The sequence below is a fragment of the Salmo trutta genome, chromosome 12 (genome assembly GCF_901001165.1).
Source record: "Salmo trutta chromosome 12, fSalTru1.1, whole genome shotgun sequence".
Lineage (NCBI taxonomy): Eukaryota > Metazoa > Chordata > Actinopteri > Salmoniformes > Salmonidae > Salmo > Salmo trutta.
In genome coordinates this window covers 95,454,864-95,467,363 of record NC_042968.1, presented here as the reverse complement: position 1 = coordinate 95,467,363, position 12,500 = coordinate 95,454,864, and the positions used below count along the sequence as shown (strand labels likewise).

Sequence of the window (12,500 nt, the reverse complement as noted above, 5' to 3'; positions counted from 1 at the left end):
GAGCTAGCATTCTGTACATTATTAAGGGAGCCTGAGCTAGCATGCTGTACATTATTAAGGGAGCCTGAGCTAGCATGCTGTACATTATTAAGGGAGCCTGAGCTAGCACGCTGTACATTATTAAGGGAGCCTGAGCTAGCATGCTGTACATTATTAAGGGAGCCTGAGCTAGCATGCTGTACATTATTAAGGGAGCCTGAGCTAGCATTCTGTACATTATTAAGGGAGCCTGAGCTAGCATGCTGTACATTATTAAGGGTACCTGAGCTAGCATTCTGTACATTATTAAGGTAACCTGAGCTAGTTGTATGTCTCTCTTTTTTTCCCATTGTGGCTGGCTGCATCTGAAAACAGTAATTTGTTCACCCTCTGATCATTTGCTGTTAAGCTAATTGTGTGTCTGTGTGTGTGTTATAGTTTAGTTTAGAATAGACATAGAAACAGGTAACTTCCAAAATAATGGAAACGCTTGAGTAAATAAGGGATACAATGTACAGTATATTGAAAGCAGTGGTGGAATTAACATCCCATCATGCTTAGGGTCATGTATAACTATGCTGGCCAGGCCCAGTTGCCCATTATAGTCTACCATGGCTAGAAGAAGAGATCTCAGTGATGTTGAAAGAAAGGGGTGATTGTTGGGGCACGTTTAGCAGGAGCTTCAGTGATGAAGACTGCTCAACTTGCTGATGTTTCACCATATGCCATGGCCGTCTCAGTCACCAGATCTCAACCCAATTGAACTCTTATGGGAGATTCTGGAGTGATGCCTGAGACAGCGTTTTCCACCACCATAAACAAAAACACAAAATGGTTGAATTTAGATGGTGGAAGAATGGTGTCGCATTCCTCCAATAGAGTTCCAGACACTTGTAGAATCTATGCCAAGGATCGTTGAAGCTGTTCTGGCGGCTGGTGGTGGCCCAACGCCCCCCATTAAGACACTATGTTGGTGTTTCCTTTATTCTGGCAGTTACCTGGTGGTTGGTGGCAGCCCAACGCCCCCATTAAGACACTATGTTGGTGTTTCCTTTATTCTGGCAGTTACCTGGTGGTTGGTGGTAGCCCAACGCCCCCATTAAGACACTATGTTGGTGTTTCCTTTATTCTGGCAGTTACCTGGTGGTTGGTGGCCCAACGCCCCCATTAAGACACTATGTCGGTGTTTCCTTTATTCTGGCAGTTACCTGGTGGTTGGTGGCCCAACGCCCCCATTAAGACACTATGTCGGTGTTTCCTTTATTCTGGCAGTTACCTGGTGGTTGGTGGCCCAACGCCCCCATTAAGACACTATGTTGATGTTTCCTTTATTCTGGCAGTTACCTGGTGGTTGGTGGCGGCCCAACGCCCCCATTAAAACACTATGTTGATGTTTCCTTTATTCTGGCAGTTACCTGGTGGTTGGTGGCGGCCCAACGCCCCCATTAAAACACTATGTTGGTGTTTCCTTTATTCTGGCAGTTATTATCTTAATTGACCCTCCTGAGGTCTAATGGCCCATCGCTGGCTTTTCTACTGAGTTAACATATGGAAATGTTTTGCGATGGTCATACCAATGATTATTCAGCCATTTGATTTGGAATTTTAGGACACCTGTAAGTTTTGATGAAACATTGATTTTGGCCTTACTGCTATTAGCCTGTAGAAACGCATTGAATAACATACAGTATGTATAAAGTTGTACTTGGAAGTTTACATACACTTAGGTTGGAGTCATTAAAACTCGTTTTTCAACCACTCCACTAATTTCTTGTTAAAAAACTATAGTTTTGGCAAATCGGTTAGGACATCTACTTTGTGTATGACACAAGTAGTTTTTCCAATAATTGTTTACAGACAGATTATTTCACCTATAATTCACTGTATCACAATTCCAGTGGGTCAGAAGTTTACATAGACTAAGTTGACTGTGCCTTTAAACAGCTTGGAAAATTCTAGAAAATGTAATGGCTTTAGAAGCTTCTGATAGGCGAATTGACATCATTTGAGTTAATTGGAGGTGTACCTGTGGATGTATTTCAAGGCCTACCTTCAAACTCAGTGCCTCTTTGCTTGACATCATGTGAAAATCAAAAGAAATCAGCCAAGACCTCAGGAAAAAAAAAAATTGTAGACCTCCACAAGTCTGCATCAACCTTGGGAGCAATTTCCAAACACCTGAAGGTACCACGTTAATCTGTACAAACAATAGTACGCAAGTATAAACACCATGGGACCACGCAGCCGTCATACCGCTCAGAAAGGAGGAGACTGATATTCGGGACGTCCCCTGGTCTGAAAAACACTGCCGATGCTCAGCCACCTTCCACCAGCCGATGTGGAAGGCCGACATCGGCGAATGCATTGGTTTGAGACGCGTTCCGTTTTCTACCTTAAACTAACCAATTAGATTTCCGCAAGGGTGGGGGGGGGGGGGCGTAGACTTAAAAATCTTTGGCGGTCAAGGTTCATAACAATGGAGTGGCTTAATGGGGAAATCCCATGAAGAATACAGTAGTTCTGATATAATCTCTACTGTTCTATACAGTTCTGTCGGGGATAGTAGTAGTGTGTGTGTGTGTGTGCCAGGTCAGTGTGTGTGTTCAGTAGGTGGTTACCTAGCCCTGCCAGGTCAGTGTGTGTTTCCATCTCCATCTCTATTTCTGGGTCCGGAGTGATTCAACCTTTCCTCTCCTCTTCTCTGCTTTTCTTAGCCATCCCTCATTTTCCATCCCTTTATCTCTGTGTCTCCGCTCCCTCCATCTCTCCCTCTCATCCCTCCTTCCCTCCGTCTCTCCCTCCTTCCCTCCGTCTCTCCCTCCTTCCCTCCGTCTCTCCCTCCTTCCCTCCGTCTCTCCATCTCCATCCGTCCGTCTCGCCCTCTCCTTCCCTCCATCTCTCCCTCTCCTTCTCCATCCCTACATCTCTCCCTCTCCATCCCTACATCTCTCCCTCTCCTTCCCTCCATCTCTCCCTCTCTCTCCATCCCTCCATCCCTCCCTCTCTCCATCCCTCCCTCTCTCTCCATCCCTCCATCTCTCCCTCTCTCTCCATTCCTCCATCTCCCCCTCTCCATCCAGGGAGCAGAACAGTTGAAAGCCTCTTCTCCTCTCCTCCTCTACTCCTCTTTTCTTTCCACAACTGGAGGAGTGTGTGCTCTCCGTTCTGTTCCTTGGGTGGAAGAGAACAGAGGAGGAGCGAGGAGAGAGGAGGAGAGCAAAGTCCTCTCTCCTCTCCTCTCCTCTCCTCTCCTCTCCTCTCCTCTCCTCTCCTCTCCTCTCCTCTCCTCTCCTCTCTTCCACCCAGGGAACAGAACAGAGGCCACCCACTCTTCTAGTTGTATAACTGATATAGTACACGACCGCTGCTACTGGGTTTACCTAAGGTTTCATACGGATAAACTGGGAAGATACAGGGAGAGAGGTGTGTGTGTGTGTGTGTGTGTGTGTGTGTGTGTGTGTGTGGGTGTGTGTGTGTGTGTGTGTGTGTGTGTGTGTGTGTGTGTGTGTGTGTGTGTGTGTGTGTGTGTGTGTGTGGGTGTGTGTGTGTGTGTGTGTGTGTGGGTGTGTGTTTATTTGTGTGTGTGTGTGTGTGTGTGTGTGGTTGCTGCTCTCCCTCCACATCTCTCCATCTCTTCGCTCTCTCTTCTTTTCATAGCTATCCCTTTCTTTCTGTCCCTCTCTCTCTTTCTCTCCACTCCATCCCTCCATCTCATCCCTCCCTCTCATCCCTCCCCCTCCATTCCTCCCTCTCCATTCTTCTATCTCTACTTTATGAATGTTATGAAAGCTCCTCTCCTCCTCTCCCTCTCCCTCTCCCTCTCCCTCTCCCTCTCCCTCTCCCTCTCCCTCTCCCTCTCCCTTTCCTCTCCTCTCCTCCACCCAGGGAACAGAACAGAGGCCACCCACTCTTCTAGTTGTATAACTGATATAGTACACGACCGCTGCTACTGGGTTTACCTAAGGTTTCATACGGATAAACTGGGAAGATACAGGGAGAGAGGTGTGTGTGTGTGTGTGTGTGTGTGTGTGTGTGTGTGTGTGTGTGTGTGTGGGTGTGTGTGTGTGTGTGTGTGTGTGTGTGTCTGTGTGTGTGTGTGTGTGTGTGTGTGTGTGTGTGTGTGTGTGTGGGTGTGTGTGTGTGTGTGTGTGTGTGTGTGTGTGTGTGTGTGTCTGTGTGTGTGTGTGTGTGTGTGTGTGTGTGTGTGTGTGTGTGTGTGTGTGTGTGTGTGTGTCACAAGATCTTACGGTTTTACCAATTTTTCTCCAAACGTGAAATTTCGAAGTTGCTCCAAACTAAAACATTACATTTAGACTCTCATTCTGTGGTTGAGGTAAAGATTAACGTTTGGGACAGGATTAAAACATTAAGTTTAGACTCTCATTCTGAATGGTTTTGTAAGGTTGTGTATTTATTTTCTTAGTCAACCTTGTGTTCCGTTTCTTTGTGTTCTAGAACGTAGCCCTGTTTCTTTGTGTTCTAGAACGTAGCCCTGTTTCTTTGTGTTCTAGAACGTAGCCCTGTTTCTTTGTGTTCTAGAACGTAGCCCTGTTTCTTTGTGTTCTAGAACGTAGCCCTGTTTCTTTGTGTTCTAGAACGTAGCCCTGTTTCTTTGTGTTCTAGAACGTAGCCCTGTTTCTTTGTGTTCTAGAACGTAGCCCTGTTTCTTTGTGTTCTAGAACGTAGCCCTGTTTCTTTGTGTTCTAGAACGTAGCCCTGTTTCTTTGTGTTGTTAAACGTAGCCCTGTTTCTTTGTGTTCTAGAACGTAGCCCTGTTTCTTTGTGTTCTAGAACGTAGCCCTGTTTCTTTGTGTTCTAGAACGTAGCCCTGTTTCTTTGTGTTGTTAAACGTAGCCCTGTTTCTTTGTGTTCTAGAACGTAGCCCTGTTTCTTTGTGTTCTAGAACGTAGCCCTGTTTCTTTGTGTTCTAGAACATAGCCCTGTTTCTTTGTGTTCTAGAACGTAGCCCTGTTTCTTTGTGTTCTAGAACGTAGCCCTGTTTCTTTGTGTTGTTAAACGTAGCCCTGTTTCTTTGTGTTCTAGAACGTAGCCCTGTTTCTTTGTGTTGTTGAACGTAGCCCTGTTTCTTTGTGTTGTTGAACGTAGCCCTGTTTCTTTGTGTTGTTCTAGAACGTAGCCCTGTTTCTTTGTGTTGTTCTAGAACGTAGCCCTGTTTCTTTGTGTTCTGGAACGTAGCCCTGTTTCTTTGTGTTGTTGAACGTAGCCCCGTCTTTCATTTGTGTTCATTGGTTTCACCTGTGTTAGTTACTCACCTGGTCTCATGAGCTCCATATTTAGTTCAGTTCATTCTGTTTGTGCCTTTGTGAGGTATTGTTCGTTTTGACTCTACTAAGCCTTTTCCTTAGCTCGCTTGTGAGAACCAGTTATAGCCTTCAGTCCTAGTTTTGATTCACCTGCCTGTTTGCCTACCTGTGACCACGATTCCTGCCTTCTGTGAAGGTGAAATAATCACCTGCCGCGCTCTGCATGTGAATCCTCACCTTTTTCTCCCTGAGTATTCATTACTTCATTACAGGTTGGGGTAAAGATTAACGTTTGGGATAGGGTTCAAACAAACGCATGAAGAACGGTGTCTACAGACAACAGAGCCATTTTTACACCCATCCACCTACCCCCAGCAAAACACGAGACTACTGGATGGTAATAGGCCTCATTGTTGCCCCAGTTGCCGGTTGTGAAGGAATTTCCCCACATGGATAAGCCTCCAATGCTGTGTGTGTGTGTGTGTGTGAGAGAGAGAGGTGCGTGTGTATTTATCTGTGTGTGTGTGTGTGAGAGGTGTGTGTGTGTGTGTGTGTGAGAGAGATAGAGGTAGGTGTGTGTGTGTGTATTTATCTGTGTGTGTGTGTGAAAGAGATGTGTGTGTGTGTGTGTGTGAGAGAGAGGTGTGTGTGTGTGAGAGAGAGGTGTGTGTGTGTGAGAGAGAGGTGTGTGTGTGAGAGAGATAGAGGTGTGTGTGTATTTATCTGTGTGTGTGAGAGAGAGAGAGAGATAGAGAGAGAGAGGTGTGAGAGATAGAGGTGTGTGTGTGTGAGAGAGAGAGAGAGAGAGAGTGAGAGAGGTGTGAGAGATAGAGGTGTGTGTGTGTGTGTGTGTGTGTGAGAGATAGAGGTGTGTGTTTATGTGTGTGTGTGAGAGAGAGATAGAGGTGTGTGTTCTGTGTCTGTGGATCTGATCCGTCTAACGCTCTGTGGATCAGTATTCTGTACTCCAGTGTGTGTTGGGCTGTAACTAAACCCTGCACCCTATCCAAGACCTGGAGAACACTCTGGTATCTGCTCGGTCTCAGTCCCCCAGAAAGGCTTTGTTCACATGCCGGAGACTTTAGCGTGAAATGCTTACTCATGAGTCCTTCCTTCCTTCCTTCCTTCCTTCCTTCCTTCCTTCCTTCCTTCCTTCCTTCCTTCCTTCCTTCCATTGTAGAGTTAAAAAGTAACACAAGAAAAGCTAAATAGGGAAGGAAATAGTAACACAATAAAATAACAGTACCAGGTAATAACATGGCTATATACAGGAAGTACCAGGTGATAACATGGCTATATACAGGAAGTACCAGGTAATAACATGGCTACATACAGGAAGTGCCAGGTAATAACATGGTTATATACAGGAAGTACCAGTACCTAGTCTACAGTTGAAATCGGAAGTTTACATACACCTTAGCCAAATACATTTAAACTCAGTTTTTCACAATTTCTAACATTTAATCCTAGTCAGAAATCCCTGTCTTAGGTCAGAAAGGATCACCACTTTATTTTAAGAATGTGAAATGTCAGAATAATAGTAGAGAGAAGGATTTTTTTCAGCTTTTTATTTCTTTCATTACATTCCCAGTGGGTCAGAAGTTTACATACACTCAATCAGTATTTGGTAGCATTGCCTTTAAATTGTTTAACTTGGGTCAAACGTTTCGGGTAGCCTTCCACAAGCTTCCCACAATAAGTTGGGTGAATTATGGCCCATTCCTCCTGACAGAGCTGGTGTAACTGAGTCAGGTTTGTAGGCCTCCTTGCTTGCACACGCTTTTTCAGTTCTGCCCACAAATATTCTATAGGATTGAGGTCAGGGCTTTGTGATGGCCTCTCCAATACCTTGACTTTGTTGTCCTTATTAAGCCATTTTGCCACAACTTTGGAAGTATGCTTGGGGTCATTGTCCATTAGGAAGACACATTTGCGACCACGCTTCAACTTCAGTGGCTTCGTCCTTGCTGAGCGGCCTTTCAGGTTATGTCGATATAATACTTGTTTTACTGTGGATATAGATACTTTTGTACCTGTTTCCTCCAGCATCTTCACAAGGTCCTTTGCTGTTGTTCTGGGATTGATTTGCACTTTTCGCACCAAAGCACGTTCATCTCTAGGAGACAGAACACGTCTCATTCCTGAACGGTATGACGGCTGCGTGGTCCTATGGTGTTTATTCTTGCGTACTATTGTTTGTACAGATGAACGTGGTACCTTCAGGCGTTTGGAAATTGCTCCCAAGGATGAACCAGACTTGTGGAGGTCTACAATAGTTTTTCTAAGGTCTTGGCTGATTTCTTTTGATTTTCCCATGATGTCAAGTGAGGAGGCACTGAGTTTGAAGGTAGGCCTTGAAATTCATCCACAGTTACACCTCCAACTGACTGAAATGATATCAATTAGCCTATCAGAAGATTCTAAAGCCATGACATCATTTTCGGGAATTTTCCAAGCTGTTTAAAGGCACAGTCAACTTAGTGTATGTAAACTTCTAACCCACTGAATTGTGATACAGTGAATTATAAGTGAAATAATCTGTCTGTCAACAATTGTTGGAAAAATGACTTGTGTCACGTCACGCACAAAGTAGATGTTCTAACCGATTTGCCAAAACTATAGTTTGTTAACAAGAAATTTGTGGAGTGGTTGAAAAACAAGTTTTAATGACTCCAACCTAAGTGTATGTAAACTTCTGACTTCAGTTGTATGTGCAGGCGTACTAGGTAGTTTAGGTAGTTGAGGTAATGTGGACATGTAGGTAATATAATGTAGGTAGGGGTACCAGGTAGTAGAGGTAATATAATGTAGGTAGGGGTACCAGGTAGTTGTAGGTAATATAATGTAGGTAGGGGTACCAGGTAGTTGAGGTAATATAATGTAGGTAGGGGTACCAGGTAGTAGAGGTAATATAATGTAGGTAGGGGTACCAGGTAGTTGAGGTAATATAATGTAGGTAGGGGTACCAGGTAGTAGAGGTAATATAATGTAGGTAGGGGTACCAGGTAGTAGAGGTAATATAATGTAGGTAGGGGTACCAGGTAGTTGTAGGTAGGGGTACCAGGTAGTAGAGGTAATATAATGTAGGTAGGGGTACCAGGTAGTTGAGGTAATATAATGTAGGTAGGGGTACCAGGCAGTAGAGGTAATATAATGTAGGTAGGGATACCAGGTAGTTGTAGGTAATATAATGTAGGTAGGGGTACCAGGCAGTAGAGGTAATATAATGTAGGTAGGGATACCAGGTAGTTGTAGGTAATATAATGTAGGTAGGGGTACCAGGTAGTTGTAGGTAGTATAATGTAGGTAGGGGTACCAGGTAGTTGTAGGTAATATAATGTAGGTAGGGGTACCAGGTAGTAGAGGTAATATAATGTAGGTAGGGGTACCAGGTAGTTGTAGGTAATATAATGTAGGTAGGGGTACCAGGCAGTAGAGGTAATATAATGTAGGTAGGGATACCAGGTAGTTGTAGGTAATATAATGTAGGTAGGGGTACCAGGTAGTTGTAGGTAGTATAATGTAGGTAGGGGTACCAGGTAGTTGTAGGTAATATAATGTAGGTAGGGGTACCAGGTAGTTGTAGGTAGTATAATGTAGGTAGGGGTACCAGGTAGTTGTAGGTAATATAATGTAGGTAGGGGTACCAGGTAGTTGAGGTAATATAATGTAGGTAGGGGTACCAGGTAGTAGAGGTAATATAATGTAGGTAGGGGTACCAGGTAGTTGAGGTAATATAATGTAGGTAGGGGTACCAGGTAGTTGTAGGTAATATAATGTAGGTAGGGGTACCAGGTAGTTGAGGTAATATAATGTAGGTAGGGGTACCAGGTAGTAGAGGTAATATAATGTAGGTAGGGGTACCAGGTAGTAGAGGTAATATAATGTAGGTAGGGGTACCAGGTAGTTGTAGGTAATATAATGTAGGTAGGGGTACCAGGTAGTTGAGGTAATATAATGTAGGTAGGGGTACCAGGTAGTTGAGGTAATATAATGTAGGTAGGGGTACCAGGTAGTTGTAGGTAATATAATGTAGGTAGGGGTACCAGGTAGTTGTAGGTAATATAATGTAGGCAGGGGTACCAGGTAGTAGAGATAATATAATGTAGGTAGGGGTACCAGGTAGTAGAGGTAATATAATGTAGGTAGGGGTACCAGGTAGTTGAGGTAATATAATGTAGGTAGGGGTACCAGGTAGTTGTAGGTAATATAATGTAGTTAGGGGTACCAGGTAGTAGAGGTAATGTAGACATGTAGGTAGGGGTACCAGGTAGTAGAGGTAATGTGGACATGTAGGTAGGGGTACCAGGTAGTTGTAGGCAATATAATGAAGGTAGGGTTACCAGGTAGTTGTAGGTAATATAATGTAGTTAGGGGTACCAGGTAGTAGGGTAATGTAATGTAGGTAGGGGTACCAGGTAGTTGTAGGTAATATAATGTAGGTAGGGGTACCAGGTAGTAGAGGTAATATAATGTAGGTAGGGGTACCAGGTAGTAGAGGTAATATAATGTAGGTAGGGGTTCCAGGTAGTTGTAGGTAATATAATGTAGGTAGGGGTACCAGGTAGTTGTAGGTAATATAATGTAGGTAGGGGTAGTAATATAGTGTAGGTAGGGGTAGTAATATAGTGTAGGTAGGGGTACCAGGTAGTTGTAGGTAATATAATGTTGGTAGGGGTTCCAGGTAGTTGTAGGTAATATAATGTAGGTAGGGGTACCAGGTAGTTGTAGGTAATATAATGTAGGTAGGGGTACCAGGTAGTAGAGGTAATGTAGACATGTAGGTAGGGGTACCAGGTAGTAGAGGTAATGTGGACATGTAGGTAGGGGTACCAGGTAGTAGAGGTAATGTGGACATGTAGGTAGGGGTAAACGTGACTAGTGAATCAGGATAATGTGGACACTACTGGTCAAAATTTTAGAGCAGCTGCTCATTCAAGGGTTTTTCTTTTCTTTTTTAATATTTTCTAAAGTAAAGGAACCTAGTAGATGATGCCTAGACTAGGAGGTTGAACCCTCGAATGGGGGTCAAGGAACCTAGACTAGGAGGTTGAACCCTCGAATGGGGGTCAAGGGTCAAGGGGTGCCCTGCTAATTGACCACATGGTAGCACTGTAACAGATGATTGAACATTTTGTGAAAAACACTTCAAAGCGCTGCTCCTCTGGCATCGAATGACAGATCTGCACAACATTTTATACATGGCATCTATGGACCAACCTCTCACCAATTATGTTTTTTTTTTTTCCCAGGATAGCTTCTCAAACAATATGGCTACTACTGATCAATAAACGTGGGCATGGTCTGGCACATAAAGGCATATAACTCCGACATGGCTATTTGTAACAAAACTTGGTACACACATCTTCTAAACGCTGTCGAGACTAAACACATCGAATCACATTCAGATCGACCACACGGTGGCGCTATACAGGGAAAATGTTTATATACAGTATGGTGATCTGTTTGATCGGGGGTATGTGTCTCGCTAACCTGTAAAGTACGGTTCAGTTCAGACACATGTTGGCTCTGTGTAACGGCCGTCGTTAAAGGGGCAGCGTGTCGTTAAAGGTAGACCAAGGCGCTGCGTGTTGAGTGCTCATATTTGTATTTATTATACTGACACACTATAAACAAAACAAGGGAAAAACGACAGCCAGCAGTTCTGTCAGGTTAACATGAACTAAGCAGAAAATAACCACCCATAAATCACAATGAGAAAACCCCTACATAAATATGGTCTCTAATCAGAGGCAATGAGATTCAGCTTGCCTCCAATTAGAAACCAAACCCCAAACAATTCCAACATAGAAACAGAAAACTAGATATTTAAACATAGAAATAGAATAAAATAGATCAACCCAAAACACCCAAAACAAACACCCCCCTACCAAGCCCTGACCAAACTATAATAACAAAATGACCCCTTACTGGTCAGGACGTGACACTCTGTTGGACAGGAAAAATCATTAATGCAAGTTCATAGGCTCATAGCGGCCATATTGTTTCTGCTAGAGCTTTGGAAGATGTGTATTTATAGATGCTATAGACCCAATCTGGTGCTGATCCGTTTAGCGGTTCTGTAGAATAATGCATTTAAAAGTAGTCAACATCAAATCAAAAATACATCAAAAGCATATTATATTGATCATGGTCATGATTTTGCGTTCTGATATTTGGCAAGCGTGGTCAACAAGGGCAATGGTTCCATTTTTTCCTGATGGTGGCACAGTGGGCTGAACCCCGGCGTTGTTGTTTGCAGCTATATTTTTGACGGTGTTATACAGTGTACAAAAAGCGAATGTGATCGTACAGCACAAACCATATGGTCTGCACTGTTCTATTATTACTGTCTTAGCAACAAGACATATACCCTCTCTCTCTCCCCCACCCTCTTCTGTCCCACCTTCCCCTTCTCTCTTTCTCTTTCTCTCCCTCCCCTCCACCCTCTTTCTCTCTCTCCCCTCGACCCCCTCTCTCGACCCACTCCCTCCCTCCCCTCGACCCCTCTCTCCCTCCCCTCTTCCCCCTCTCTCCCTCCCCTCGACCCCTCTCTCCCTCCCCTCTTTCTCCTTCTCCCTCCCCACTCCCCTCTTTCTCTTCTTCCCCTCTCCCCCTCTCTCTTTCCCTCCCCTCTCTCTCCACCCCTCTTTCTCTCTCCCTCCATCCCCTCTTTCTCTCACCCCTCTCTCTCTCTCTCCCATCTTCTCTCTCTCCCTCCCCTCTCTCTCTCCCTCCCTTATCCCCTCTCTCTCTCCCTCCCCTCTCCCCTCTCTCTTTCACCCTCCCCTCTAACCTTTCTCTCCCTCCCCTCTCTCTCTCTCTCCCTCCCCTCTCTCTCTTTCTCTCTCCCTCTCCCCTCTCTCTCTCTCTCCCTCCCTGCCCCCTGTCTCCCTCTCCCTCTCCCTGTCTCCCCCCCCCCCTGTCTCCCCCTCTCCTCCAGTGATGGCTGGGCTGACCGGTATGATGTGACAGATGGATATCAGCAAGAGGCTGCGGGAGGGATAACTATAAAGCTGAAGTCAGCCTACATCCCCTGGTTCGATGACTACTACTTGGCTCTGCAACCAGATGACAACACCAGGAACCCCTGGTTTACTGAGTTCTGGCAACACCGGTTCCAATGTAGACTAAAGGGACACTCACAGGAGAACACCAAGTACAACCGTACCTGCAATAGTGAGTAGGCTACACAGGCAGATGGGCTGAAACTGAAAATGGTTTGACTGTAGTTGTGTGTAGATGGGCTGAAACTGG

General features: G+C 44.7%; 1 protein-coding gene across 1 annotated transcript in view; it reads left to right on the top strand.

The window, feature by feature from the left end:
* grm5a (glutamate receptor, metabotropic 5a) overlaps nt 1-12,500 on the top strand; it is a 69,538-nt gene that overhangs the window by 18,804 nt on the left and 38,234 nt on the right. The window contains exon 7 of the mRNA XM_029766751.1: nt 12,187-12,422. Coding sequence (XP_029622611.1) covers nt 12,187-12,422 — 236 coding nt within the window. The remainder of the gene's footprint in view (nt 1-12,186; nt 12,423-12,500) is intronic.